This window comes from Dasypus novemcinctus, chromosome 3 (genome assembly GCF_030445035.2).
Source record: "Dasypus novemcinctus isolate mDasNov1 chromosome 3, mDasNov1.1.hap2, whole genome shotgun sequence".
In the NCBI taxonomy this organism is placed as follows: domain Eukaryota; kingdom Metazoa; phylum Chordata; class Mammalia; order Cingulata; family Dasypodidae; genus Dasypus; species Dasypus novemcinctus.
Genome location: NC_080675.1, coordinates 139,186,884 through 139,213,041, shown reverse-complemented (window position 1 = coordinate 139,213,041; position 26,158 = coordinate 139,186,884). Strand labels below are relative to the sequence as shown.

The window sequence follows — 26,158 nt, the reverse complement described above, 5'->3', positions numbered from 1 at the left end:
CTGTGGGACTGTTTTAGTTTCTTACTGCTGCTGTAACAACTTGCCATAAGCTTAGTGGTTTAAGCAATACAAATTTATTATTTCACAGTTCTGGAGGTCAGAAGTCCAAACATGGGTCTTGATAGGCTAAAATCAATGTTTCAATAGGGCTACATTCCTTCCGGAGGACCTAGGAAAGAATCTGTTTCTTTGCTTTTTCCACCTTCTAGAGGCTTCCTGCATTCCCTTGCTCCTGGCCCTTCCTTCCAACATCAAAGCCAGCAGCTTAGCATCTTCAAATCTCTCTTTCTCTCTCTCTGATCTCACTTCCTTCCTCATATCATCTTCTCTGACTCTCCTGCCTCTCTCTTTTCCCTATAAGGACACTTGTGGTTTCATTGGACCTATCCAGATAAACCAGGATAAGCTTGCCATCTCACAGCTGCAAAATATCTTTTGCCATGTAAGGTAATATTCACAAATTCTGGGGTTTCGGATGTGGACATCTTTGGGGCACCATTTTGCTGCCTACAACAATGACCTTAAGAGTTTTCCTTAACCTACTCATTTATTCATCAGTGAGGACCACTGGTATTCAATACATGTCAAGACAACACTCAATAGGAACAGTATTTTTCACACTTTTTTTGGGGGGGTAACAGCTCTATTGAGATATAATTCACATACCATACCATTCACCCATTTAAAGTGTACAAGTGCATGGTTTTTAGTATAGTCACTGAGTTGTGCCACCACTACCACAATGAATTTTAGAATATTTCCATCTTTCTCCCATTTTTACATGCAAAGGAACAAAGGCTTGAGACATTAAGGAAATATGCTTAGGGTAACATCTAACTGGCAGAGCAAGGGCACAGAAGTGGGTGTCAGGAGCTGGCATTCCAGTCCCAATTTCCTTCTTGAAGTTAGGCTAGTCACCTGGGAGCAGCATGGTGTAGTAGTTAAGCCAGAAGGTTCTTACGTCAGTTCAGACCTGGGTTCAAGACATGGTTTTACTATATACAAGTTAGATAACCTTGGGTAAAGCGTCTTGTAGCCTCGTTTCCTTCTGTGAAAAGTTAGGGCAAGTCAATCCATGGTAGCTATCATCTGTAAAATGAGCAGCTGGACTAACCACTAAGTTCCCTTTCAGCTTTGTAATTCCAAGCTTCAATGAGATAAAGAAGATAATTAAAAAATAAATCCGGGAAACGGACTTGGTCCAATGGATAGGGTGTCCACTTACCACATGGTAGGTCTGCGGTTCAAACCCCGGGCCTTCTTGACCTGTGTGGCGCTGGCCCACGCGCAGTGCTGATGCGCGCAAGGAGTGCCCTGCCACACAGTGGTGCCCCCTGCATAGGGGAGCCCCACGCACAAGGAGTGCGCCACTTAAGGAGAGCCGCCTAGCGCGAAAGAAAGTGCAGCCTGCCCAAGAAGGGCGCCACACACACACAGAGCTGACACAACAAGATGACGCAACAAAAAGAAACACAGATTCCTGGTGCTGCTAATAAGGATAGAAGTGGTCACAGAAGAACACACAGCAAATGGACACAGAGAGTAGACAACTAGGGGAGTGGGGAAGGGGAGAGGAAAAAAAAAAAGTCTTAAAAAAATGAAAAAATAAATCCCCCCAAAGAACAGGGGCCCAAACTCTTCCCTCGTACTCTCTGAAAGACAAGCAGGTAAGATGACCCCTTACAAGGCAGAACAGTGTGGAAAGAGTTGGCCGGCAGGGGCGGGAGCTGCCGGTGGGAGCATTACCAGAAGAGGGTAATGGTCCTCCAAGCGGAAACAGGAGTTGGGGGACCAGGCACCAGGGACCAGAGACAAGGCTTTCCCAAGACCAAGTCCCGCAAAATGCCGGCTAAAAAGAAGTGCGCAGGGCGGCGAAACCGTCAGAGAAATAGTTCTGAAAATAAATCTTCAGCCACTAGATGACGCGCTTCCCAGGCCTAGCCCCTGCTTCCGCCCACCACGCCCACTCGTCCACCCCACTTGGTTTGCTCCGGCCAGAAAGTTAAACCACCTTCCTGGCGCGGGATTGGTACAGCCCAAGTGCTGGCGGTAGAAAACCAAGAAAGACACGCCCATTGCCACGCCCCTATCTGTGATTGGCTGGAGAATTTAAAGATCCGGTCGGGGATAGGGTGATTCTCTACACCGGGTATTTGAAAGTTCCTGGTCCCAAGCTTAGCATTCCGCTACACGCCGACTCTGGTCAGCTGTCCATCCAAGTGCCCGGCGCACAAGAGAGTGGGTGTCCGCTCGAGCTCCCAGGTGAGAGGCGGAGAACCTGGCTTCTTCAAGCAGTTAGGATACCTGCCAAGACGGTGCAGACGAGGGAGTCAGAGGGAGAAGGTACGGATTCCCGGGCCCAGGAACCCCTGTGATCTCCCTGGCTGAACATTTTCCATTCTGTCCCCACCGTACGGGTGAGAAGCGCCCGCGCATTGGAGTCGCAGTCTCTTGCACCTAAGCATATAGGGAATGGTGAGGCCTGTCTGGCAGCATATAAACCAAAGCACCTACCTGGAAGACAGAAAGGCACTCATTACATGTCAGCTCCCCTTCTCATCTCCCCACATGCAAATTCCCCGCTTTCCGGGAAGAGAACCCCGAGGATTCCCGTGTCCATCCTGGGTGTCTGGGAAGGAGGCTTCTCTGCGCAGGGGGCCCCTTGCGTTTCCTCCGGGCTCTCCTGGATGCATTTGACTGCCCACCCGCCTCTCCGGAAGTTGTGCAGGGAGGTGCGTTGTGCATTTCTGAGAGTCAATTTTTCACCGTCCTTGTGACCTCCTTGTGTCACTGATGACAATCCTCCGTGACCCTGTGTGCCTTCGCCCGGGTACCCTGTCGTTGCGTCTACAAGACCCACTGTGTCTCCTGAGCCCCTCGTTATCCCTGTGCTCCGGTTCCCTCTCAGACTTACAGCCGCAGCGACGATGCTGTCGGGCACCGCGGTGGCGGAGTGTGAGGACGCGGAGCTGCGGTGCCGCGTGGCGGTGGAGGAGCTGAGCCCCGGCGGGCAGCCGCGAAGGCGCCAGGCTCTGCGCACGGCCGAGCTGAGTCTTGGCCGCAACGAGCGCCGCGAGCTGATGCTACGGCTGCGGGCGCCGGGGCCCGCAGGGCGGCCACGCTGCTTCCCCTTGCGCGCCGCGCGACTCTTCACGCGCTTCGCCGCGGCCGGACGCAGCGCGCTGCGTCTCCCCGCGGACGGCGCTCCCCGGCCCGGCGCCGTGCAGCTGCTGCTCTCCGACTGTCCCCCCGACCGCTTGCGCCGCTTCCTTCGCACTCTGCGCCTCAAGCTGGCCGCGGCCCCGGGCCCAGGACCGGCCTCCGCCCGCGCGCAGCTGCTCGACTCGCGGCCCCGCGACTTCATCACCATCAGCCCGGTGCAGCCCGAGGAGGTGCGGCGCGAAGCGGCCCCACGGGGCCCGGGCGCCACGGCGGGGAAGCGGCCTGCGGAAACACCGGCGAGGGCCGAGCCCAGCAAGGTGAGGATGGCTTTGGGAGTGGGAATGCCATCTCCGAAGATGGAAAAGATCAAGGAGACCGGCGTTTGGAGGGGAAGATGGTGGCGGTATTTGGTTATTCCATCGAGCGCTGAGTCTAACAGGGATGTAGCAATTGTTTACGTGCTTCTCATCGTGCTATCCCTGAGACTGGGCGAATGAGAGCAGGAAAAGGGGGTCCAGGTTAGAGCCTTGGCGAGTACCCCCATTCAGAGAGAAGGCAGAGAAGGAGGCCAGGAAAGGAGGCTTCAGAAGGAAAAGGAGTGTGTAGCCGACCTGGAGAAGTAGAGGAGCTTCTGGAAAGAATGAAGTGGTCAGCAGTGTCAGGGGGCAGCCAAGAGTTCCCATAGGATGAGGGGGACAAAGAGTCTGGTGCCTTTGACAGTGTTTGTGACCTGAGGCAGGTAGACCATGGGGATCTGAAGCTAAGTGGGTGAGAAGATGGAGATGGGGCAAGAAGGGGCCTTGCTAGGATGGAGCAAAACGAACAGAGAGGCAGAGGGCTACCAGGCTTAGTCTTGTACCTGGACCAGGAAGGGAGAGGACAATGCCTAGGGAGTGGGCCGAGACCCTTGGGACAGCCTTGTCCCCTCACCCCTGCAGGAAGCCCCAAGGTGGCCCCTGCCTGTGAAGAAGCTGAGCTTGCCCCCAACCAAGCCACAGCTTTCCGAGGAGCAGGCTGCTGTGCTGAGGGTCGTCCTGAAAGGCCAGAGCGTTTTCTTCACTGGGAGTGCAGGTAGGGGGAGGGGCAAAGCTGGGGTAGGGGGAACCAGAGGGGTGGAACAGGCGAGCAGGAGGCCCTGACCTTGCCCCCTGCCCAGGGACCGGGAAGTCATACCTGCTGAAGCATATCCTGGGCTCACTGCCCCCAACGGGCACTGTGGCCACTGCCAGCACTGGGGTGGCAGCGTGCCACATCGGGGGTACCACCCTCCATGCCTTCGCAGGTAAGGGGGAGCCCCTGAGACTAGAGGCTGGGAGCAAGCCTGGCCTGTGGGGAGGGAGGAGGAGAGGTCAGAGTTGAGAGGGGGCTGAGGTCTTGGCCCAGGCTGAACCGTGTCGCTCCCAGGCATTGGCTCCGGCCAGGCTCCCCTGGCCCAGTGTGTAGCCCTGGCCCAGCGGCCGGGAGTTCGGCAGAGCTGGTTGAACTGCCAGCGGCTGGTCATTGACGAGATCTCCATGGTGGAGGCGGACCTGTTTGACAAGCTGGAGGCCGTGGCCAGGTCAGTAAGTGCAGTGAGGGCAGAGCTCCGGGGGTCTTGGTGTGTGGAACTGGTCTACCCCACCGCTGACTCGCCCCGGGCCCCTCCCCAGAGCTGTCCGACAGCAGAACAAGCCCTTTGGAGGGATCCAGCTCATCATCTGCGGGGACTTTCTGCAGCTGCCGCCCGTGACCAAGGGCTCCCAGCCGCCTCAGTTCTGCTTCCAGGTATCTCACCCTCTGGGCCTCCCTCCCCCCCTACCTCTCCACCTGGGGGTCTGCTCTGCTCCCTGACCCACCCCCACCCCACCTCCACCAGGCCAAGAGCTGGAGGAGGTGCGTGCCAGTGACCCTGGAGCTGACTGAGGTGTGGAGGCAGGCGGACCAGACCTTCGTCTCTCTGCTGCAGGCTGTGAGGCTGGGCAGGTAGGCTCTGGGGGATGAGAAGGGGCCACGGGATGAAGACCCCTGCCTGGGGAGCACCTGGAAAAGGCTGTTCTGGACACAAGGCCCCACATGATAGACCAGAGTAGAGCACAGGGACCCAGAGAATAAGGAGAAATGCTTGTCTGAGGAGCACGCAGTCTGTAGGGTGAGAGGAGCCAGGCGGGACATGGGCAGCCCAGGACAGACTGCAGTCAGGAGCCTCATAGGAGATGGTTACTGTGAGCACTGGGACCCAGACTTCCTCAGGGTTGGGTCCCTGTCACCCAGCACAGGGCCTGGCACAGAGCAAGTATCAAGGAAGGAAGGACAGATGGACACAAAACAAATTCAGAGGCCTTAACACCCCATTTTACAGATGCAGAAACTGAGGTTCTTAGATGAAGTGACTTGCCCAAAGGGGCTAAGGTAGGATTTTGAACCCAGGTCTGCTTGATTGCACAACCCAAGTTCCTTCCACTCTTAGTGCCTGAGGGGCCACTTGGTGGGGGAAGGGAGGTTGCAGATACGGCTAAAACAAAAGGTTGAGATGCCATGGCTCCTTTCAGGTGGAAATAGAAAGGAGGCCAGGAGGGTGGAACAGGCCAGAGCCGGGCCTTGAAAGGTCAGATTGGGATGACAGTGAGGCTCTCTATGCCCAGGGACCCCTCGTATGGACATAGGAGATTGGTAGGAAGGTGCACAGCACACACAGGCATTCATGGCAAAGCAGGTTGAGATGGTCCCAAACTGTGCCTCCTTGTCGCACTTGAACTGTTGCTGTGCACAGGCTTCCATGGTGGAGGAGGATTTGAGATTGAGGAAAACAGAAACACAGACAGATTTTTCCCCCAAGGCAGCAGACAGGGCCTGGAAGATTACCCGGCACGCAGGATTACAGAGTGTCAACATTGGCCCCCTTTTTAGGCCCTCCAAACCTCTGACTTGTGCTCATGTACCATATCCACCTTCCTCGGGAACATTGTGGGGTGGGAGGCAGCTAACTGCTACCTGGGGGCAGGCAGAGGAAAAGCTGCCCACCGTGGTCACAGCCCGGCACCCTCCCTCCCATGCTTATCCCCCAGTCTGAAATCCCAGCTGGGATACAGGGGATACAGCCTGGGGGTCAGCTTCTGCCCTGGTGCCTCTTTCCAGCCCCAAGGCCTGGCCCCTGGCCTGCTGCTTGGGCCTTAGTGCCCACACTCCCCACCCTTCCTGGTGTTCAGGAGGGCTCTGCCCTGACAGCTCAGGCCCCACAGGTGCTCAAAAGAGGTGACCCGCCAGCTCCGGGCCACGGCCGCCCACAAAGTAGGGCGGGACGGCATTGTGGCCACAAGGCTCTGCACCCACCAGGATGACGTGGCCCTCACCAACCAGAGGCGGCTGCAGGAGCTGCCAGGTGAGCAGGGAGCCGAGGTGGGCAGGGCCCCCAGGCAGGTGTGGCCCCAGGCAGCCCCAGCCCATGGGGTCATTTGATATCTAGGTCCCTAATCTCTGTGGCAATAAAGGCCCTCAAGTTTGCAGATATAACTGTGACTTAGAGAGGTGTGGAGAACTAGCCAAGGTCTCTCAGCCAGTGAGTGCTGGAACTAAGACCAGATTCCAAGGCCCCAGTTAGGCCCGAGCTGCCCCCACGGAGCCTTTTCCTGACCGCTGGTGGCCAGGAAGACCCCCTTCCCTCCTCTCCTGCCTGGGCTTAACAGGTGGTTTTGGACTCTGAGCCACAGGTCAGTTTCTCTTTGCCTGACTCTCTTCTCCCAGGTGAGATGCACAGCTTTGAGGCTATGGACAGTGATCCTGATCAGGCCCAGACCCTGGACGCCCAGTGCCCTGCCAGCCGGCTCCTTCAGCTAAAGCTGGGGGCCCAGGTGAGTGGGAAACAGTGCCTGGGACCTTTGACCTTCTCGAGAAGGCTGCCTGCTCCCTGTCCTCTGCTCAGGCAGCTCCACCGCCAGCGGTCCCAGGTGTGACCTCACCAAACCTGCCTCTCCTGTTCCCAACCAGCTTTCTGCCTTCAGCTTTCTTCTGCCTTGCTCCCCCAACCCCCGGATGCCCCAGGTAGTATTGCTTTGGACAAGTCCCTTTCCCTTGCTGAAGCTCAGTTTCCTCATCTGTAAAATGGGGAGTGAACATGGACCCCACGTGGCTCTTCTTCTGTAACACACACTCAGATGCCAGGGGTTCCTGCTTCCTCCCTGGACGTTGGGAGTGGGCAGAATGGGAGTCTTCAGGTCCCAGAGGGCAAAGGGAAAAAAAGCAGGTGCCAGGTACAGTGTGGTTGGGAGAGTGGGTGGCAGGACCTGGGGGCTATCCTTCAAAATTGTCCCCCTCCCACACACCCCATAACAGATTTAACGACTGTCAAAGCACTCTGATGCCTGTCCCTCCTTGATCCCTATCATCTCCTAAGGCAAACCAAGCAAATGTCACCCACCTGTGACACACGGGGAACCTGAAACCCAGGAATCTAAGGCAGCCTGCCCTAGAGGTCGCAGTCTCAGTAGCAGAACTAAGGACTAGGACCCCTGCCCCTGCATGACAGCCTCCCACCCCCAGCCTCTGAAAGGGCAGTGCTGGAGGTGAGGCCAGGCATGGGGACGGGCCATCTCCACTCCTCGATTCTCTTTCCCTGCAGGTGATGCTGGTGAAGAACTTAGCAGTGTCTCGGGGCCTGGTGAATGGGGCCCGAGGTGTGGTGGTCGGGTTTGAGGCAGAGGGGAGAGGTAAGTGATGGGGGAGGCGGCAGTCCCAATCCCTGGCTTTGCAGGTTCGTGGACACATACTAGGAGAAAAAACCTAGGATAGAAAGGCCCAAAGGCCCCTCCTCCCCACCTCTTAGCCCTGAAGCAGGGCTGAAAGATTGGCCTTCCTAAAAGATACACCATGCAAATAGTAAGTAATCAAAAAAGAGCAGAGTTAGCGATACTAATATTAGACAAACAGACTTTAGATGCAAAAAAGTTATAAGAGATACAGAACACCATTATATATCAATAAAGAGATAATCCACCTGGAAGAAATAAGTCATAAATACCTGTGCATCTAACCAGGGTGCCCCAAAATAAATGAGGCAGAATTCTGGCAAGACTAAAGGGAGAAGTAGACATATCTACAATAATAGTTGGAGACTTCAACATACCACTCACATCATTAGCTAGAACAACTAGACAGAAGATAGACAAGGAAACAGAGAACTTGAACAATGATAAACGATCTAGACCTAACAGACATATACAGAATGTTGCACCCAAACTCAGTGGGATATACATTCTTCTCAAGTGCCCATAGATCTTTCTCTAGAATAGACCACATTAGGTCACAATGCAAGTCTCAAGATAAATAAAAAGATTCAAATTATACAAAGTACCTTCTCAGAACATAATAGAATGGAACCGGAAATCAATAATAGGCAGGAAAGAGGTAAATTTGCAAATGTGTGGAGGCTGAACAACACACTCCTAAATAATCAGTGGGTCAAAGAAGAAACTGCAAGTGAAATTAGTAAATATATTGAGATGAATGAAAAAGAGAACACAACTTATAAAACACTTTTGGCAGGGGAGCAGATATAGCTCAGTGGTTGAACACTGCCTCCCATGTATGAGGTCCTAGGTTCAATCCCTTGTACCTCCTAAAAAAAAAACCTCAAGGGATACAGCAAAGACAGTCTTGAAAGGGAAATTTATAGCCCTAAATGCCTACATTAAAAAAGAAGAAAGAGCCAAAATCAAAGATCTAGCTGAACAATTGGAGAAACTAGAAAAAGAAAACCAAACCATTCCCAAAGCAAGCAGAAGGAATGAAATAATAAAGATTAGAGCAGAAATAAATGAAATTGAGAACAAAAAAAATTTTTTAAATCCTTCCTTGTGCCTCCTCCAGGGCTGCCCCAGGTGCGGTTCCTGTGTGGAGTCACTGAGATTATCCGCGCTGACCGGTGGACAGTACAGGCCGCCGGGGGCCAGCTCCTCAGCCGGCGGCAGCTGCCCCTCCAGCTGGCCTGGGCGATATCCATCCACAAGAGCCAGGTGAGCACCCGGTGTGGAGCACAGGGACAGGGAGGGCAGAGGGTGGGCATGTGTGTATGAGGTCTTGAAGTCTTTATGGGGTTGAGCCTCCCCTGAATGGAAAGTTCCAGACCAAGAGTAGCACAGCCTTCCTTTAGTGTGTTTCCCATCCTGCCCTCTTCTCTGCCTCTTCTGGACCCATACACCTCCCCTCTGTCATTCCCTGCCCACCACTTTCTGAGCTTCTCCCAGATACATGAAATTTAATCCCGACCACTCGTTGAGATGTGGCTGTAATTATCAATCCCATTTGACAGAGGAGGAAACCAAGGCTCAGAGAGGTTAAGGAACTTGTCCAAGTTCATGGAGCATAGTGAGTGGCAGAGCCTGTCTGACCCAGAGCTTGAACTGTTCCTCTTGCGCCCCACCCTCAGCCATCCCTCAACTCCTGAACCCCCTTCTACTCAGACACCCATCTCCTGTCAGTCCAAACCCCGACCCAAGCATCTCTGGACTGGGTGAGGACACCCAGGGGCAGCTGCTGGGCTGGTGAAGGTGAAGTCAGAGAGGGGTCAGGCTCTTGGGTACAAGGGGCTTCAGGCTGAGCTGCCTCTCTTTCTGTCCCTTCGTCCCCCAGGGCATGTCCCTGGATTGCGTGGAGATCTCTCTGGGCCGCGTGTTTGCCAGCGGCCAGGCCTACGTGGCCCTCTCCCGGGCCCGCAGCCTGCAGGGCCTGCGTGTGCTGGACTTCGACCCCATGGTGGTACGCTGCGACCCCCGCGTGCTGCACTTCTACGCCAGCCTGCAGCGGGGCAGGGGGCTCAGTCTGGTGAGAGGGAGTCACCTGGTGGTGGGCCATGTGGCTGTGGGGGGGCTGGGAGCCAGGACGTAGGAAAGGCCCAGTGGGACTGGGGGTTGGGGGGTAGCAAGCTCCCTGCTGGCTCAGTTGGGGGCAGGGGGAAGGAGACACTGGCTTCCAGGCTGCTGCCCTGGGGGCCAGCACAAGTCCATAACTGGCCTTCTCTGACTGATCCAGGATTCCCCAGATGATGATGAGGCCTCAGACCAAGAGAACGTGGACCCAAATCTCTGAGCCCCAGCCCCAAAGAGAAGGCAAAGGGTGGTCTCCCCATCTTCCTGTTCCAGATGGGGCCAGTCCCCAGGGGATAAGGGGGGAGGGTGATCAGTGCCCGTTTCTCCCTTCTTAAGGGCTCTCAGCTTCAGCAGGTTGAAGGGAAAGTGCTTCTCACCCACGTGCCAGCTGTGCCTCAGTTTCTCCCCTTTGCCCTGGGTGAGCTGCTTCCAGGGTCAGGAGTAACCCTTTCCGTGCCAGATGAGAATGGGCCCATGGGGGTATGTGGTGTCAGAGGACAAAGCTGTGTATGGGGGCTAGCTGCAGGGTCCTGAAGCCACCCCTTTGGGGCTGCAGAAAGAAGAGGCACCCAAGACAGGTTCCAGGAGCAGCAACGGGCCTCTCTCTGCCGGGGCCAGGGAGGACTCTGGCAGGGTGGCACAGGCCCAGAGCTGAGGACCGACCCAGGCACATCCACAGCACGCCCCGGTGCAGCTGAGGGGCCTCCCGAGCCAGGGCCCGCAGGCCCAGCCGAGCAGCCCAGAGACCCTCTTGACCCTCTTGGGACTAACCTGAGAACTTACAAGACCAAATGTGCATCCACATTTTAAGCTACTTTTAGGAGGGAAGAAATAGTGTTTGGGGGCATTGAAACGGATGTTCTCAGGTTGTATTTATTAGGGTAAATAAACTTGTGAATTGTGTGTGAACTGAACTGTGAGTCTCCTGCTTTCTTTAAAAGAAAGAAAGGGCCCTGGCCCTCTGGTGCTGTACCCACGCAGGAAGGCCTGCCCCCGCGCCCCCCCCCCCCACGCACGTGCATATGCAGAGTTGTTTATGCTGTGGGGGGCTGAGAACACAGCATCCTTAGGTGAGGTATTGTCTATATTGTGGGTATCATGGGTTGTGGGAAAGCTGAGCCACCTGAGGTTGGTGACTAACAATGAAATGACAAGGCGAATCACCATCACCCAATAGTGGTGGGAAACGGGGAAATGTCCCTCAATGTTGGAAGCATGCTGGTGGCTCCAATTGAAACTTGATCAGTTTGGGCCCTGCTGAGGCTCCAGCTTGGAAGATCCGACGGAGAAAGGATCATCAACAAACTAATTTCAGCTTATCAAAAAGCCTGGTGGAAATTGTTCAGGGGCCCTTATAGGCTGGCAAAAACGGTTACTGTTCTCTGCTTATGAGTAGAAGGATACCAGTTCTGGGTGGTAAATGAGTGCTAAAGTGGAAGCTACAGGTGTCTCAGATGAATGAAAGAGCAATAGCTACCTGAATGCAAAATTGCCAGCGGTGGGAGGAATAGGAAATAAAAAGCAGTCCATGTGGGTTGCTGGGGACATGAAATCTGGGTGACACCATGGCCTCTGAGAAGCTGCCAACCCCTGCTCCCTGGTGGGGGGCTGGGAGGCTCTCTGACCACTCGCCTTTCCCCAGTCTTGGGGACCTCCTTTTTGCCTCCCCTTTCCTCCAGCATAAACCTCTCAAGGAACTGGGCTTGGAGAGCAAATGGGGGGAAAGAGTGTGTCCTCAGGTAGCCTGGGTCTGAAACAAAGATGCTTAAAGACCTGGTGACCTGCTTAGAATATGGGAGCCTGAGTAGAGGGATAAGTATAGGTAGAACAATAGAGAAAACAACTCCCATGATCATCCTGTCTTTCTGGGAGAAGGGTCCATCCTGTATGTTCATTTGTTCATGCCACAAATATTTACTGAGTGCCTCTACTCTGCCAGGAGCTGGGCTCCACAGTGGAGCCCCACAGTAAACCAGGCTGAGGCGCTGCCTCTGGGAGCTTATAGTGAGCAGAAGGAAGGCAGAGAACAAAGAAACAACAAAATAACCTCCTACTGTGACCAGCACTAAATGATCAGAAGAAACAGTAGAGAATGCCTGCAGGGTCCGGGGTGGGAGAAAGGGACTCTGAGGAGAGAACATTCCAGGACCGGAAGGATGAGCCAGAGGAACAGAAGATGTGGCTGCCTGCCTCCCTCACGCCTCCTTGACTGCTCACGCCTCTCCAACCTCAAGTGCCTCGACTGACCCTTCAGGCCTCGGCTCAGGCATGACCGCCTCTTTCTTTCCCAGGATCTAGCTCCACTCCGTTCAGGGCAGGAGGCAGTGTCCCTGCCAATGAACCCCATGCATTGTGTTGTCCTTGGCTGGAGATCTGTGCCTTCACCAGGAAGCCCCTCAGAACAGGATGGAGTCCCTGACTCCAGCCCCAGCCCTCCAAGCGAACAAGGCAGAGGCCAGGGAAAGATTAAATGAAGGAAAGAGGGAGTGCAGACAGCCTGTCTTTGGGGGCCCATAAGAGACTGACACCTCCCTGAAAGTGCTTCCCTGAGGGGTGGGGTGAGGGGAGCCCTGGGCTGAGGTTTGGGGCACTGCTTGACTTCTCTTTTCCTCTCTAGTGATGGAAATTTCACACTCCCCTCCAGCCTCCCACAGGAAGGCTGGAGATGAGTTTGTCAGGTGGGCAAGTTGGAGAAAGGCACTGAGGAAGAGGGACTTTTTTTTTTTAAAGATTTATTTAGGGGAAACGGACTTTGACCCAGTGGTTAGGGCGTCCGTCTACCACATGGAGGGTCCGCGGTTCAAACCCCGGGCCTCCTTGACCCGTGTGGAGCTGGCCATGCGCAGCGCTGATGCGCGCAAGGAGTGCCCTGCCACGCAGGGGTGTCCCCCGTGTAGGGGAGCCCCACGCGCAAGGAGTGCGCCCGTGAGGAGAGCCGCCCAGCGTGAAAAGAAAGAGCAGCCTGCCCAGGAATGGCGCCGCCCACACTTCCCGTGCCGCTGACGACAACAGAAGCGGACAAAGAAACAAGACGCAGCAAATAGACACCGAGAACAGACAACCGGGAGAGGGGGGGAAATTAAATAAATAAATAAATCTTTAAAAAAAAAAAAGATTTATTTAGTTATTTATTTAATTCCCCCCCTCCCCCGGTTGTCTGTTCTCTGTGTCTGTTTGCTGCGTCTTGTTTCTTTGTCCGCTTCTGTTGTCGTCTGCGGCACGGGAAGTGTGGGCGGCGCCATTCCTGGGCAGGCTGCTCCCTCCTTCGCGCTGGGCAGCTCTCCTCACGGGTGCACTCCTTGCACGTGGGGCTCCCCTATGTGGGGGACACCCCTGCGTGGCGCGGCACTCCTTGAGCGCATCAGCACTGCGCATGGGCCAGCTCCACACGGGTCAAGGAGGCCCGGGGTTTGAACAACGGACCTCCCATGTGGTAGATGGACGCCCTAACCACTGGGCCAAGTCCTTTTCCCTGTAAGTCCAAAGCAGGGAGGTGTGAAGCACAATGATCCTGCCACTGGAGGCTTTAAAGCAGAGGTGGGCACCAGGGAGGCAGCCTACCTTTGAGGGGCTGGCCCCTTGATAGGAGGCTCAGCACAGGTGAGCCAGTCCCAGGCTAGGAGCAAGTAGGCTGGGTGAGGAGCTTAGAAAGATAACCTGTGGGAAGCAGATGTAGCTCAAGCAGTTGGGTGCCTGCCTACCACATGGGAGGTCCTGGGTTTGGTTTCCCATGCCTCCTGAAGAAGACGAGCAAGATGGCGAGCTGACGCAACAAGATGACACAATGAAGAGACACAAGGAAACACAATGAGAGACAGAACAAGTGGGGAGTGGAGATGGCTCAAGCAATTGGGCCACTGAGCAGAGAGTGCAATAACGAGAGAGAGAAGTAAACAAATAAACAAATAATAAATAAAATATTTTTAAAAAGCAGTAGTGTGGCCAGAAAAGTACAAAAGATCTGAAAAGTAAAGCCAAGACCAAGGATGACAAAATACAATTTTTAAAAATGTTTTTAATTTAAAAAAAAAGAAAGAAAGCTAACCTGTGACCTGACCAGCTACAGTCCCTCCCATTCCTCAAAAAGCATTCACCGGGAAGCAGATGTGGCTCAAGTGATAGAGCTTCCACCTACCATATGGGAGGACCTGGGTTCGATCCCTGGGGCCTTGTGGTGAAAAAGAAGAGAAAGTGTACATGTGTGGCAAGTCAGTACCCACATGGTGAGCCAGTGCCCGCACAAGCATCTCCAGGATCAAATCCTGGTGAATCCTAGAGGACAGAAAAAGAGAAGAGAAGACAACACAGACAGCAAAAAGAGCAGGGTGGGAGGAGGGGAAGGGGGGGAAATACATACATACATACATACATAAATACATAAATCTTTTTTTTTTTTTTAAGATTTATTTATTTCTGTCCCCTGCCACCCCCCAGTTGTCTGTTCTGTGTCTATTTGCTGCATGTTCTTCTTTGTCTGCTTCTGTTGTTGTCAGCGGTACGGGAATCTGTGTTTCTTTTTGTTGCGTCATCTTGTGTCAGCTCTCCGTGTGTGTGTGGCGCCATTCCTGGGCAGGCTGCACTTCCTTTGCCCTGGGCGGCTCTCCTTATGGGGTGCACTCCTTGTGCGTGGGGCTCCCCTACGCGGGGGACACCCCAGCGTGGCACAGCACTCCTTGCCTGCATCAGCACTGCGCATGGGCCAGCTCCACACGGGTCAAGGAGGCCTGGGGTTTGAACCGTGGACTTCCCATGTGGTAGACGGACGCCCTAACCACTGGGCCAAGTTCACTTCCCACATCTATTTTTTTAAAAGCATTCACCTGGGGGGGGGTGAGGGGATCCCCTCTAAGCCTCACTGTCAGCTGATCCCCATTTGCCTCCTGTGCCTCAGTGCGCCCTCCTCAGCGCCAGCTGTGACCTGCAGATGAGGGTGATTAGTAATTTACAAGCCTATCTCCCCTAGAAGGAGGTGGGGCCCTTGCTGGAAAGAGACCTGGTTTAGCTGCTTGTGTATCTCCACAGCCCCGAGCATGATGGTCTCACAGAACAGACACCTCATCAAATGTGTGATAACTGAAACAGCACACAGTCAGTGGCAGGTCCTCTGACAGGGAGGGAATGATTGTTCCCATTTTACAGAGGAGGCGGTTGAGGCCTGGAGAGCTCGTCAGGGCAGAGCTGAGGCTAGAACCCTCTACCCTTGGATGGCCTTCGCCGAGCTGTCCAGAGGGAACTGGGAGGCTGGGATGGTGGGACAGTGGGGTGGCCAGAGGAGGGCTTAGGCTAGGCAGGACCCGGCCTTCCCGATGCCCAGGCACAATTTGCTCTCCCCTACTGGGCCGACGCCCCTAGCGCCACACGCCGCGCACCACGAGAGGGTGCCAGAGCCCTGGCTGGCCCTTTGCTCCCAGTCTCAGACCCTTCCGGAGCTGGAGGCTGCCTTTGTAAACGGTGGGGGAAGCTCTTTGTTAAGAAGTTTCCACGGGGTGTTCGTTGATTTGTTTTTGTTTGTTTGCTTTTATTTGTCTGTTGATTTGTTGTGGGCAATAATTAGCCCACTGGTTTTTCACAGTAACCCTGCCAGGAAGGTGGGACAGTTGCCCCCATTTTATGCAGGGAGAAACGACATCTGAGAGGTTAGGTGTCTTGGTCAAGGCCACACTGCAAGCTGGGCCTGGAACGCTAGTCCCAGATGCACGGTCCTGGGGCTTTTGCAAATTCAGGAGAGGGCCCTGAAGCTGGATTCCTGAGTTTATAGTGGCCCCCCTGCCTTCCAACTCTGTGACCTTGGACGTCTTGCCTAAATTCTCTGAATTCATCATTAGGGAAATGGAGATAATAGCTGATTAATGGAGTTAGGGTGAGTAAAGCGCTGGGGCGGGGCCAGCGGCGGGTGAACTCTCAAGGTTAGGCTTACTTTCCCTTACGCCGTCGCTGGAAGCAGCCCTCCCTCCTGCCCCCTCCCCCCTCAGCCTGTGGAGTGGCCTCAGGCGAATAACAAAAGAGAATTTCCAGAAGCCTGGGGTAAAGAATGCCGTCCTTCCTAAAGCCTCCCTCCGCGTCTTCCCTTCTGGGGGACCCAGCCGTGCCCACCCACCACGGGGGCCCTGCAGCCCGAGCTCCCAGCCCGGGTCAGGCCGTGCGTCTGTCACCGCCGCGCCTGCTGCCCGCCTCATCACTGCGCCTCTGAAAACGTTCCGAGTGGGATCCTGGGCCTGGTGGTAGAGGAGACAAGAGGCTCAGAGGGGCGGGGGCCCAGGTCGCACGGCTGCGGGTGGCACCCGGGTCTGAGGCCTCACCTCAGGGCCTTCAGGAAAAGGGACCAGCACGCGGAGCTTCCCAGCGCCTCGCCTTGCCGGGAAGCCCCACGCTCCTTTCAGATTCCGAGCGCGTCACCCGCTGAGACGTCACCCGCTGAGCGGGGCCTGCCCAGGAGGCCGGGGAGGGGCTGCGAAGGGGCCCCTAATAGGGAAGGGGAGCCCCAGGTGTGAGGTAGGCCCTGCGAGGAGGGGGCGACCGCCAGGCCACCTCCCGCCCCTCGGTTCCGGCGCCCTCCCCCGGCCGCGCAGCCCTCCCGGTGTGCGGGCCTCCAGGCAGATGCGCGCCCCAGGGGTGCCCCTTCCCGTCCCGCCCTGGCCGCCGGTGTTGGGTTCAGTAAGCAGAGCCCCAGGCCGCCTGGGAAGGTGCCGAGTGAGGAGGGCGTCCAGTTACAGGCCGGGGCTGGGCGGGCCGGCAGGGGGCAACCCGGGGGCAGGAGCCAAAGGCCCGGCAGCTGATTGTGGGGGCAGGCGTCAAGGGGAGGCCCCAAGAGCCCCGCCCCCAGCAGGGGGTCCTGTCTTCTGGACTCTTTGCTTCCTTGGGGCACCCCGAAACCACTACCGCCCTGCCCGGTTCCTGAGGGCTGTAGAAGAAAGACCATCGCAGCTGGCCTCCATTGCCTCATCTTCGGAATGGGGGTAGGGTGGGCATAGCCCCTGCCGGGCTGGCCTCCCGGGTGGGTGTCAGGATCCACGGCGGCCCCGGGGGCTGTGCTGGTCAGCTGCGGAGGGCCGTGAGGCCCCTGGGGAGGCGGATCTGGCTTCCAGCTCCTCTCCTTTCTCCTTGCCTCGCAGGGCAGCCTCCCCCCCACCCCTCACCCCGTAGGGCCCTGGCACAGCACTCCAGGCCTTTTAAGGCAAATCTCCTCATCTCCTTTTAAATCACATTCGCTCCCTGTTGTGGAGAAGGCAAACAGGCCCGAGCTTAGGGGAAGGGCAGGGGAGCCCCAAGCATCCCGGCAGAGGGTGGTGGAGAAGGGTGGGGTGGGCGTAGGGCAGGAGGCACTCCTCCCACCCCAACTTGAGCCTTGAGAGGGTCCTGGCATCACCACCCAGCCTCCCATTCAGTCCCCTCACTGCCCAGGTCCTGGATTGGCTCACACCCAGAGAGGGGCTGGGGCAGTCCCAGAAGGCTGTGCAGCCCCTTGCCAGAGGAGGTGGGAGGATGTGGGGTAATACCAGACTGGGGACATGGGGGCAGTATGCTAGTGTGACTAGCAAGGGGAATGGGAGGGTCTGGGGTAGCCTCGCTTCAGAACCAGCCCACTGCAAAGGATAAAACACGACGGATATTTGGTTCTGGAACCCGAGGTTCAGAGAGGCCAAGGGACCTGCCCAGGGCTACATAGCTGGTGAGTGGAAAGGTCTGAAATCTAGGCCTGGCTACCTCCAAAGTGAATGCATTCTCCCCTTCCCTGCCAGGTCTCCTTGTGCCTGAGGTTGTATGTGACCCACCACTGTGACTCTCATCAGGGACCAGGCATCAGTCCCTGCACATACCCTGCCTCCCTCTGCACAGCTCCCAGGCAGGCTGTCCCTGACCTCCCTCCTCTTTTCTCCAGGCCCACCAGACCAGCCCTTCCCTATCTCCTGGGTCCCTTGACTTGGTTCATGCACCCAGAAACTTGTCCCACATCCCCCCAAAGGAGCCGGGCCCTGGCGCACCATCCCACGACAGGATCTACAAGGGGGGGTCCTTCTCAGCGGCTTGGTTTGCAACCTCAAGGCCTGGGGCCCTTTCCTGGCCCCTTCCCCTCCGTCCTTCCCCAGGTGGGGCCCCCTTCCAAGTGGCCCTCTTCCTAGCCTCCATCTCAGCTTTGCTAATCCTCCTGTGGTCCTCACATGACTGAGACCTCTCCAGGGTTCAAAAGGAGACGTCAGAGATCCTTTCCGGATCATGTTGCCTCCTCGGGACCAGGCGCTCACTGCTCAGGCATGTGGGCCCCGGCCGGCCCCACCCCCGAGCCAGGCTGGACTGGGAGGTGGGGGGCCAGAGTGCGGAAGCAGTCCTGCTCGGCCTCGCTTTCTCTAGGCCTGAGGGCTGCCAGGCTGGCCCCTCCTGCCACAGTCCCCCCACTCCCCAGACTGCCCGAGGGTCCGGGAGAACCCGTGGGGCCATCCCACCCACTTGCCTCACTGCCCAGCCCCCCATCAGAACCGGCGCTCATCTCTTAGGGGCATCTTGAGATACCCCCCCACACCCCCATCCCAAATCAGAGGCTGAGGTCCCAGGGGCAGCTTAGAGCTGAAAAGGGCCAGAGCTGGTCCACTGGCCTCATTTCACAGATCAGCAAACTATGCCCAGGGAATGGGAGGGATGGCCCTAGGGCCCCCGCCCTCCCCCACCCAAGACAAAAGCTGAGCTGGGTTCAGAGCCCTGTACCTCTGACTGGAACCCTGAGACCTCAAGTGAGGGCCTGTACCCAGGGGGTGGGATTTGGGGGAGTGCAGGAGGAAATGCAGCCCGTTTCACTGCCCCTCCGTTAGTGTTAGTGGGGATGGGGGGTGGGGAGTGAGCTCGGGTTGTGTGTCCCGGAGCTTCTCAGGGCCTTTCTAGCCTGGCTCTCCGTTAACCTTTGGGCCTCAGGTTCCTCTAGTAAAATGGTGGGTGGTTGAATGATCTCAGAGGTCCCTTCCAGACCAGACCTCCCCCATCCCCAACAGCACAGCCCTGACCCCAGGCCTCTGCTTCCCGGCTCCCAGCCTGATTCAGAGCCTATGCATTGCTCCTGCAGCCTCTGCATTGTCTCTGGCCTCCACTCCCTGCCCTTCCGGTGAACTGCCTTACACTGCCCAGGTAACCCCGAGGCTTGGGAACCTTCCATGGCTCTGCACTGCCTCCTTCAGAATGATCCACCTCATCACGTGGCATTTGGCACATCCTGCCTGCAGTTGTGGGCCCCGGGCAAGTCCCTTAACACAGCTTCTTCATCTGCCAAATGGCGCTAACAACCCTTCGTTCAGAGGGTTGTGGTGTGGACTCACAGTGGGGCCCTTGCCAGGAGCTTTGGAAATGCTAGATGGCTTGACCAGCTCTGCAAAGGCCACCTATCCCAACCCTGTCGCCTTCATCCAAATTGGTTAGGTCCTCCAAGGCTTGTTTCAAGTCCAGCTCCTCCCAGAGAAGCCAGCCGCCCTGCATGAGCCCACAGGCAGCCACCTCTTCTGCCTCAGGGCTCCAGACCATTGTCTGCTCATCTTCTTTAGGAGGCACCAGGAACCAAACCTGGGAGGTGGGTGCCCGACTGCTTGAGCCACATCTGCTCCCGCTCGGGGCTCCCATAGAGCTGGACTCCCACTCCCCTGCCACCATCTACAGCTCCTACATCCTGTGGGAAACACAACCGGGAGCTCCTAGAGAACTAGTTGGCAGGGGCGTGCTGAGGGAGTGGCTGGGTCTGTGCGCTCTTCCCACTCCCCTTTCCTTCTCCCCAGGGCTTCAAAGGGATTATTTTTGATCTTAAGACCTCACTGCAAACTCTAAAAAACTTCAGGGCAGATGTTCAACCGAAGGTTTTAGACCCTGCCTTGACCTGTTCCAATGATTAGCCAAATGGAGTCTTAGAAACCTTCCCTAAGGGCCCATGAAGGAGAAGTGGCAGGAAATACAACTTATTGGTAGAGACTACTAAGGAAAGAGAAACCAGAACCTAGAAGCTTGGTGTCTTCCTAAACTGGGATCTGAACACTGGTGTAGGATCCTGGAGAGGTTACTTGAAACTGAGCATCCACATAGTAAAATGGAAATGGTATTAACTGTCTTATCTTATTAGGTAAGAATTAAAAGAGATGATGCATGCCAAGTACTTAGTTCCTGGCTGATACCTCATAAATCTCATACACACTCAAAAAAAAAAAAAAGGAGGTAGAGATAGACCTCATTGAAGACAGATGCATAAAGATTTCTTAGCCAGAGGGAGGCAGGGGTTAATAGGTAGAATAAAAATACAAAGTCCCAGGCTTGGTGCTAAGGAATCTACATGCATTATTTCATCAAACCTCAGTCTCTTCCTATGTCGAATATAGGAATTTGGCACAACATATACAACAATGACCTCAAAACGGATCAAAGACCTAACTGTAAAATCTAAAACTATAAAACTCTTAGGAGAGGGAGCAGGTGTGGCTCAAGCACATCTTGAAGCACCTGCCTCCTACATGGAAGGATACTGGGTTCAGTTCCCAGTGCCTCCTCAAGAAGATGAGCAGATACAATGAGTGGATACAATGAGCAAACAACAAGCAGTTGACAGAGCCATCTTGGGAAAGGGGGAGACATGATCTGTAAAAAAATAAAATCATTAAAAACTCTTAGGAGAAAACATAGTTATAAATATTAGTTACCTTGGATTTGGTAATGGTTTCTTAGATATGACCCAAATACACAAGGAACAAAAAAGAGACAAACTGGACTTTATAAAAATCAAAAACCTTTGTGCATCAAATGACACTATAAAGTAAATAGATGACCCAAAAAATGGACAAATATTTGCAAATCATATGTCTTATGTGGGTCTAGTATATAAAATATACAAAGGAATGCTTACAACTCAGCAATAAAAAGACAAACGTGGGAAGTGGATGTGGCTCAGGTGATTGGGCTTCCACCTACCACATGGAAGATCCTGGGTTTGTTTCCAGTGCTTCCTGGGGAAGGCAAGCTGGTGCCGCAGGCGTAGCAAGCAACAAGATGACACAGCAAAAGAGACACAGAGGGGAGAAAAACAAGGGACACAAACCAGGGAGCTGAGGTGGCTCAGGTGATTGAGCACCTCTCTTCCACATGGGAGGTCCCAGGTTTGGTTCCCGGTGCCTCCTAAACACAAGCAGACACAGAGAGCAGACAGTGACTGCAAACAACAAGGAGGGATGGGGGTGGGATGGAGACAAACAACCCAATTAAGAAGTGGGCCAAGCAAAGATGTACTATTGCTAATGGAGTGTATGGAAAAAGTGTGCCAACTGTACACTATGGACCATGGTTCATGGTAACAGTGTGATGATATTATCTCATAATCTGTAACAAATATTCCACCATGGTGTGGTATGTTGGTGAACTTATGTATGTATGTGCATGATTGTTTTATAAGTTCACAACCTCTGTAATAATAAATAAATTTTTAAAAATAGGGTGGGTTTGGGGAAAAATACACCAAATGTAAGATAGGGTCTATGGTTAGTAGTAATATTTTGATGATGCTTTTGCATAGTTTATAACAAATGTTTCACAGTAATGAAGGTATTGGTGGAGGGGTTATGTATGGGATCCCTATATGATGTTATGATGTTTGTTTTGTAAGTTCACAACTTTTACTAAACACTTATTGTTTATATATGTTCATGTTTGAATGATATATGTCAATAAAAAATATATTTTAAAAAAAATGTGAGCCAAGGATTTCAAAAGATGTTTCTTCAAAGAAGTTATGTAAGAGATCAAAAAGTATGTGAAATGGGAAGCGGACGTGGCTCAATGGATAGAGCATCCACCTACCACATGGGAGGTCCAAGGTTCAAATCCTCCTTGACCCTTGTGGAGCGGGCCCACACACAGAGCTGATGCACATGAAGAGTGCCATGCCATGCAGGGGTGTCCCCTGCGTAGGGGAACCCCATGTGCAAGGAGTGCACCCCATTAAGGAGAGCTGCCCTGTGCAAAAGAAAGAGCAGCCTGCCCAGGAGTGGTGTGGCACATACAAAGAGCTGATGCAGCAAGATGACACAACAAAAAGAGACACAGATTCTCAGTGCCACTGACAAGAGTAGAAGCAGACACAGAAGAACACACAGCGAATGGACACAGAGAGCAGACAACTGGGGGGGAGGAAGGGAGAGAAATAAATAAAAATAAATCTTAAAAAAAAAAAAGTTGGAGGCGGACTTGGCCCAGTGGTTAGGGTGTCTGTCTACCACATAGGAGGTCCATGGTTCAAACCCTGGGCCTCCTTGACCCGTGTGGAGCTGGTCCATGCACAGTGCTGATGCGCGCAAGGAGTGCCCTGCCACGCAGGGTTGTCCCCGCATAGGGGAGCCCCATGCACAAGGAGTGCGCCCCGTAAGGAGAGCCGCCCAGCGCAAAAGAAAGTGCAGCCTGCCCAGGAATGATGACACACACACACACACACAGAGCTGACACAACAAGATGACACAACAAAAAGAAACACATATTCCCATGCCACTGACAACAACAGAAGCGGACAAAGAACATGCAGAAAATAGACACAGAGAACAGACAACCGGGGTGGGGGGGAAGGGGAGAGAAATAAATAAGTAAATCTTAAAAAAAAAAAGTTTGTGAAATGGGAAGAGGACATGGCTCAAGTGATTGGGCTCCTGTCTACCATATAGGAGGTCCTGAGTTTGATTCCCAGGGCCTCTTGGTAAAAGCAAGCTGACCTGCACAGAAAGCTGGTGCAACGAGATGACACAACAAAGGAGACACAGAAGAAGGACAATGGAAGACCTAGTGGACCAGGGAGCTGAGATGGTGAAAGAGCTTGAGCGCCTCTCTTCCATATCAAAGGTCCCAGGATCAGTTCCCGGTGCCTCCTAAAAGAGAAGATGAGAAGAGCAGACGTAGTGCACAGTGAATGGACACAGAGGGCAGGCAGTGAGCACAAAAACACAACAGGGAGGTGGGGGAGTAAAGTAAAAATAAATCTTTTTTTTTTAAATACGTGAAAAGATGCTCAGCATCATTAGTCGTTAGGGAAATGCAAACCAAAACCACAATGAGACACCACTTCACACCCACTAAGATTAAAAACAACAATAGCAACAACATTAGAAAATAAATAACAAGTGTTAGTGAGGATGCAGAGAAATTAGGTCCGTCGTGTATTGTTGGTGGGAAGGTGAAATGGTACGGCCACTGTAGAAAAGCTCTGGAGATCCTCAATAAGTTAAGCATAAAATTACCATATTTCCATCAATTCCACTCCTCAGTATATTCCCAAAAGAATTGAAAATGGGTGTTCAAACAAAGATGTATCCATGAATTATATTAGTCTCCTAGGTCTGTGTAGAAAATTACCACAAACCAGCTGCATAAAACAACAGAAATTTATTCTCTCACCGTTCAGGAAAACATAACTCTGAAAGCAAGGTGTCAAACAGAGTTCATATCTTCTGGAGACTAAGGGATAAACCCTTTTCTCTTTTAGTTCCTGGTGGCTGCAAGCAATTCCTGGTACTCCTTGGCTTGTAAATACATCACTCTAATCTCTCTCTCCCCTCATTAAATTGCCTTCCTCTTGGTGTCTCTGTGTGTCCCTTTCAACTGCTTATAAGGACATTCTCATTGGATTTAGGACCCACCCTAATCCTGTATGCTCTCACCTTGAAACTTAACTCTATTTGCAAAGACTCTCTTTCCAAATAAGGTCATATTCTGAAGTTCCAGAGGACACGAATTTCTGGAGGATACACACTATTTAACTTACTACACAAATGTTTATAGCAACACTATACACATTAGCTAAAAGGTGGAAACAACCCAATGTCCATCAATGGATGAATGGATAAACAAAAGATGATATAACCATACAATGGAATATTATTCAACTATAAAAAGGAATGGGGAAACGGACTTGGCCCAGTGGTTAGGGTGTCCGTCTACCACATGGGAGGTCTGCGGTTCAAACCCCGGGCCTCCTTGACCCGTGTGGAGCTGGTCCATGCGCAGTGCTGATGCGCGCAAGGAGTGCCCTGCCACGCAGGGGTGTCCCCCGCGTAGGGGAGCCCCATGAGCAAGGAGTGCACCCCGTAAGGAGAGCCGCCCAGCGTGAAAGAAAGTGCAGCCTGCCCAGGAATGGCGCCGCCCACACTTCCCGTGCCGCTGACGACAACAGAAGCGGCAAAGAAACAAGACACAGCAAATAGACACAGAGAACAGACAACGGGGGGAGGGGGGGGAATTAAATAAATAAATAAATCTTTAAAAAAATAAAAAAATAAAAAGGAATGAAGAAGGAATGAAGTACTGATACATGCTACAACACGGATGACCCTTGAAAATATGCTAAGTAAAGAAGTCAGAAAAAAAGGCCACATATTACATGATTCCATTTATATAACATATCCAAAATCGACAAATCCAGAGACTGAAAACAGATTATTGGTTGTGCAATAATGGCCAGAAATAGCAACTATGTACACCAGGGGAAGCAAAGAGAGATTGAGAAGTAAAGAATTTTGTTTTTTTTTAATTATTATTACTGAAATAATTAAAATACTCTAATAATGATTAAAGTGATGAATGCATAACTATGCAATTATACTAAATACCATTGTCTGTACACTCCGGATGAATGGCATGCTTTATTAATATGTATCAATAAAATTGATTTATTAAAAAAAAAGATAAGAAAGATCTCAAATCAATAACCTAATCTTCCACATTAAGATACTGGAAAGAGAAGAATAAACCAAACCTAAAGCAAGCTGAAGGAGAAACCAATAAAGATGAAAGTGAAAATTAATGAAATAGAAAATTTTTTTAAAAAGTAGAGAAAATAAATGAAACTAAAAGATTTCTTGAAAAGATAATAAAAAAGGAGTAAAAAATTGAAAAAGAGAAATAGAAGATTCAAATTACTAGAATCAGAAATGAAAAAGGGGACATTACTACTGACCTTACAGAAAAAGGAATATAAAAATATACACCCTGCTGAGCCAATTAACCCTTACAGAGCCCTGGTTTTAATAATCCTGCTTATATTCTTTTATCCTAATTAAATATTTTATAAATCTTAAGTTCTTCAAAAAGGTGGATCAAGATGATTATGCCACCAAATGTATGATACGGGTGTGGTTAGTAGTGGTGTTTTGATGATGCTCTTTCAAGGTTTGTAGCAAATGTTTTGCAACAATGCAAGGTGTTGATAGTGGGGAGATGTGTGGGAACCTTGTATGATGATATGCATGTTTGTTTTGTAAATTCACAAATTTTACTGTATACTTATTTTTTCTCTTTTTTTTAAAGATTTATTTATTTATTTCTCCTCCCCACCCCTCTGTTCTCTGTGTCTATCTGCTGCATCTTCTTCTTTGTCTGCTTCTGTTGTTGTCAGCAGCAGGGAATATGTGTTTCTTTTTGCTGCATCATCTTGTGTCAGCTCTCCGTGTGGGTGGCACCATTCTTAGACAGGCTGCACTTTCTTTGGCGCTGGGCGGCTCTTCTTAAGGGGTGCACTCCTTGTGCGTGGGGCTCCCCTACGCAGGGGGCACCCGAGTGGCACGGCACACCTTGCACATATCAGCACTGCACATGGGCCAGCTCCACATTGGTCAAGGAGGCTTGGGGTTTGAACCACGGACCTCCCATGTGGTAGACGGACGCCCTAACTGCTGGGCCAAGTCCACTTCCCTATACTTATTTTCAAATATGAATGATATACTTCAATAAACTTTATTTAAAAAATATATTATGAACAATTGGATGACAATAAATTAGGTAACTCAGATAAAATGGACAAACTCCTAGAAAGATATAAACCCCCAAAACTGACATAAGAAGAAACAATCTGAATAGACTTATAATAGATAGTAATACTAATTTAAAACTACCCACAAAGTGCTCACTTTGGCAGCACATATACTAAAATTGGAATGATACAGAGATCAGCATGGTCCCTGTGCAAGTACAACATGCAAATTTGTGAAGTTTCGTGAAGTGTTCCATTTACTTAAAAGCCTAGACCCAGGTTGCTTTACTGCTGAATTCTACGAAACATTTTAAGAATTAATACCAATTCTTTATAATCACTCTCAAAAAATAAAGAGCTGGGACTACTTCCCACTCATTCTGTGAGGCCAGTATTACCCTGATATCAAAACCAG

At 52.5% G+C, this 26,158-nt stretch overlaps 1 protein-coding gene and 1 non-coding gene across 3 annotated transcripts; both read left to right on the top strand.

The window, feature by feature from the left end:
- The first annotated feature begins 2,049 nt into the window (after positions 1–2,049).
- PIF1 (PIF1 5'-to-3' DNA helicase) lies at positions 2,050–10,915 on the top strand. 2 transcript variants are annotated; one of them, XM_004466645.3, is made up of 13 exons: positions 2,050–2,343; positions 2,909–3,479; positions 4,101–4,233; positions 4,319–4,444; positions 4,567–4,720; positions 4,812–4,926; positions 5,018–5,124; positions 6,381–6,520; positions 6,883–6,989; positions 7,757–7,844; positions 9,004–9,149; positions 9,766–9,957; positions 10,165–10,915. In XM_004466645.3, exons 2-13 carry the CDS (start codon positions 2,928–2,930, stop codon positions 10,219–10,221), a joined length of 1,917 nt encoding a protein of 638 aa, XP_004466702.1. In that variant the 5' UTR covers positions 2,050–2,343; positions 2,909–2,927; the 3' UTR covers positions 10,222–10,915. The 2 variants fall into 2 exon arrangements, with proteins under 2 accessions (XP_004466702.1, XP_023446957.1); XM_023591189.2 differs by having other exon boundaries at positions 2,050–3,479.
- Positions 10,916–25,892: 14,977 nt separating this feature from the next.
- Positions 25,893–25,996, top strand: LOC111766108 (U6 spliceosomal RNA). Its single transcript, XR_002798246.1, has one exon. It is a non-coding gene; the product is annotated as a U6 spliceosomal RNA (small nuclear RNA).
- The last annotated feature ends 162 nt before the right edge of the window (positions 25,997–26,158 follow it).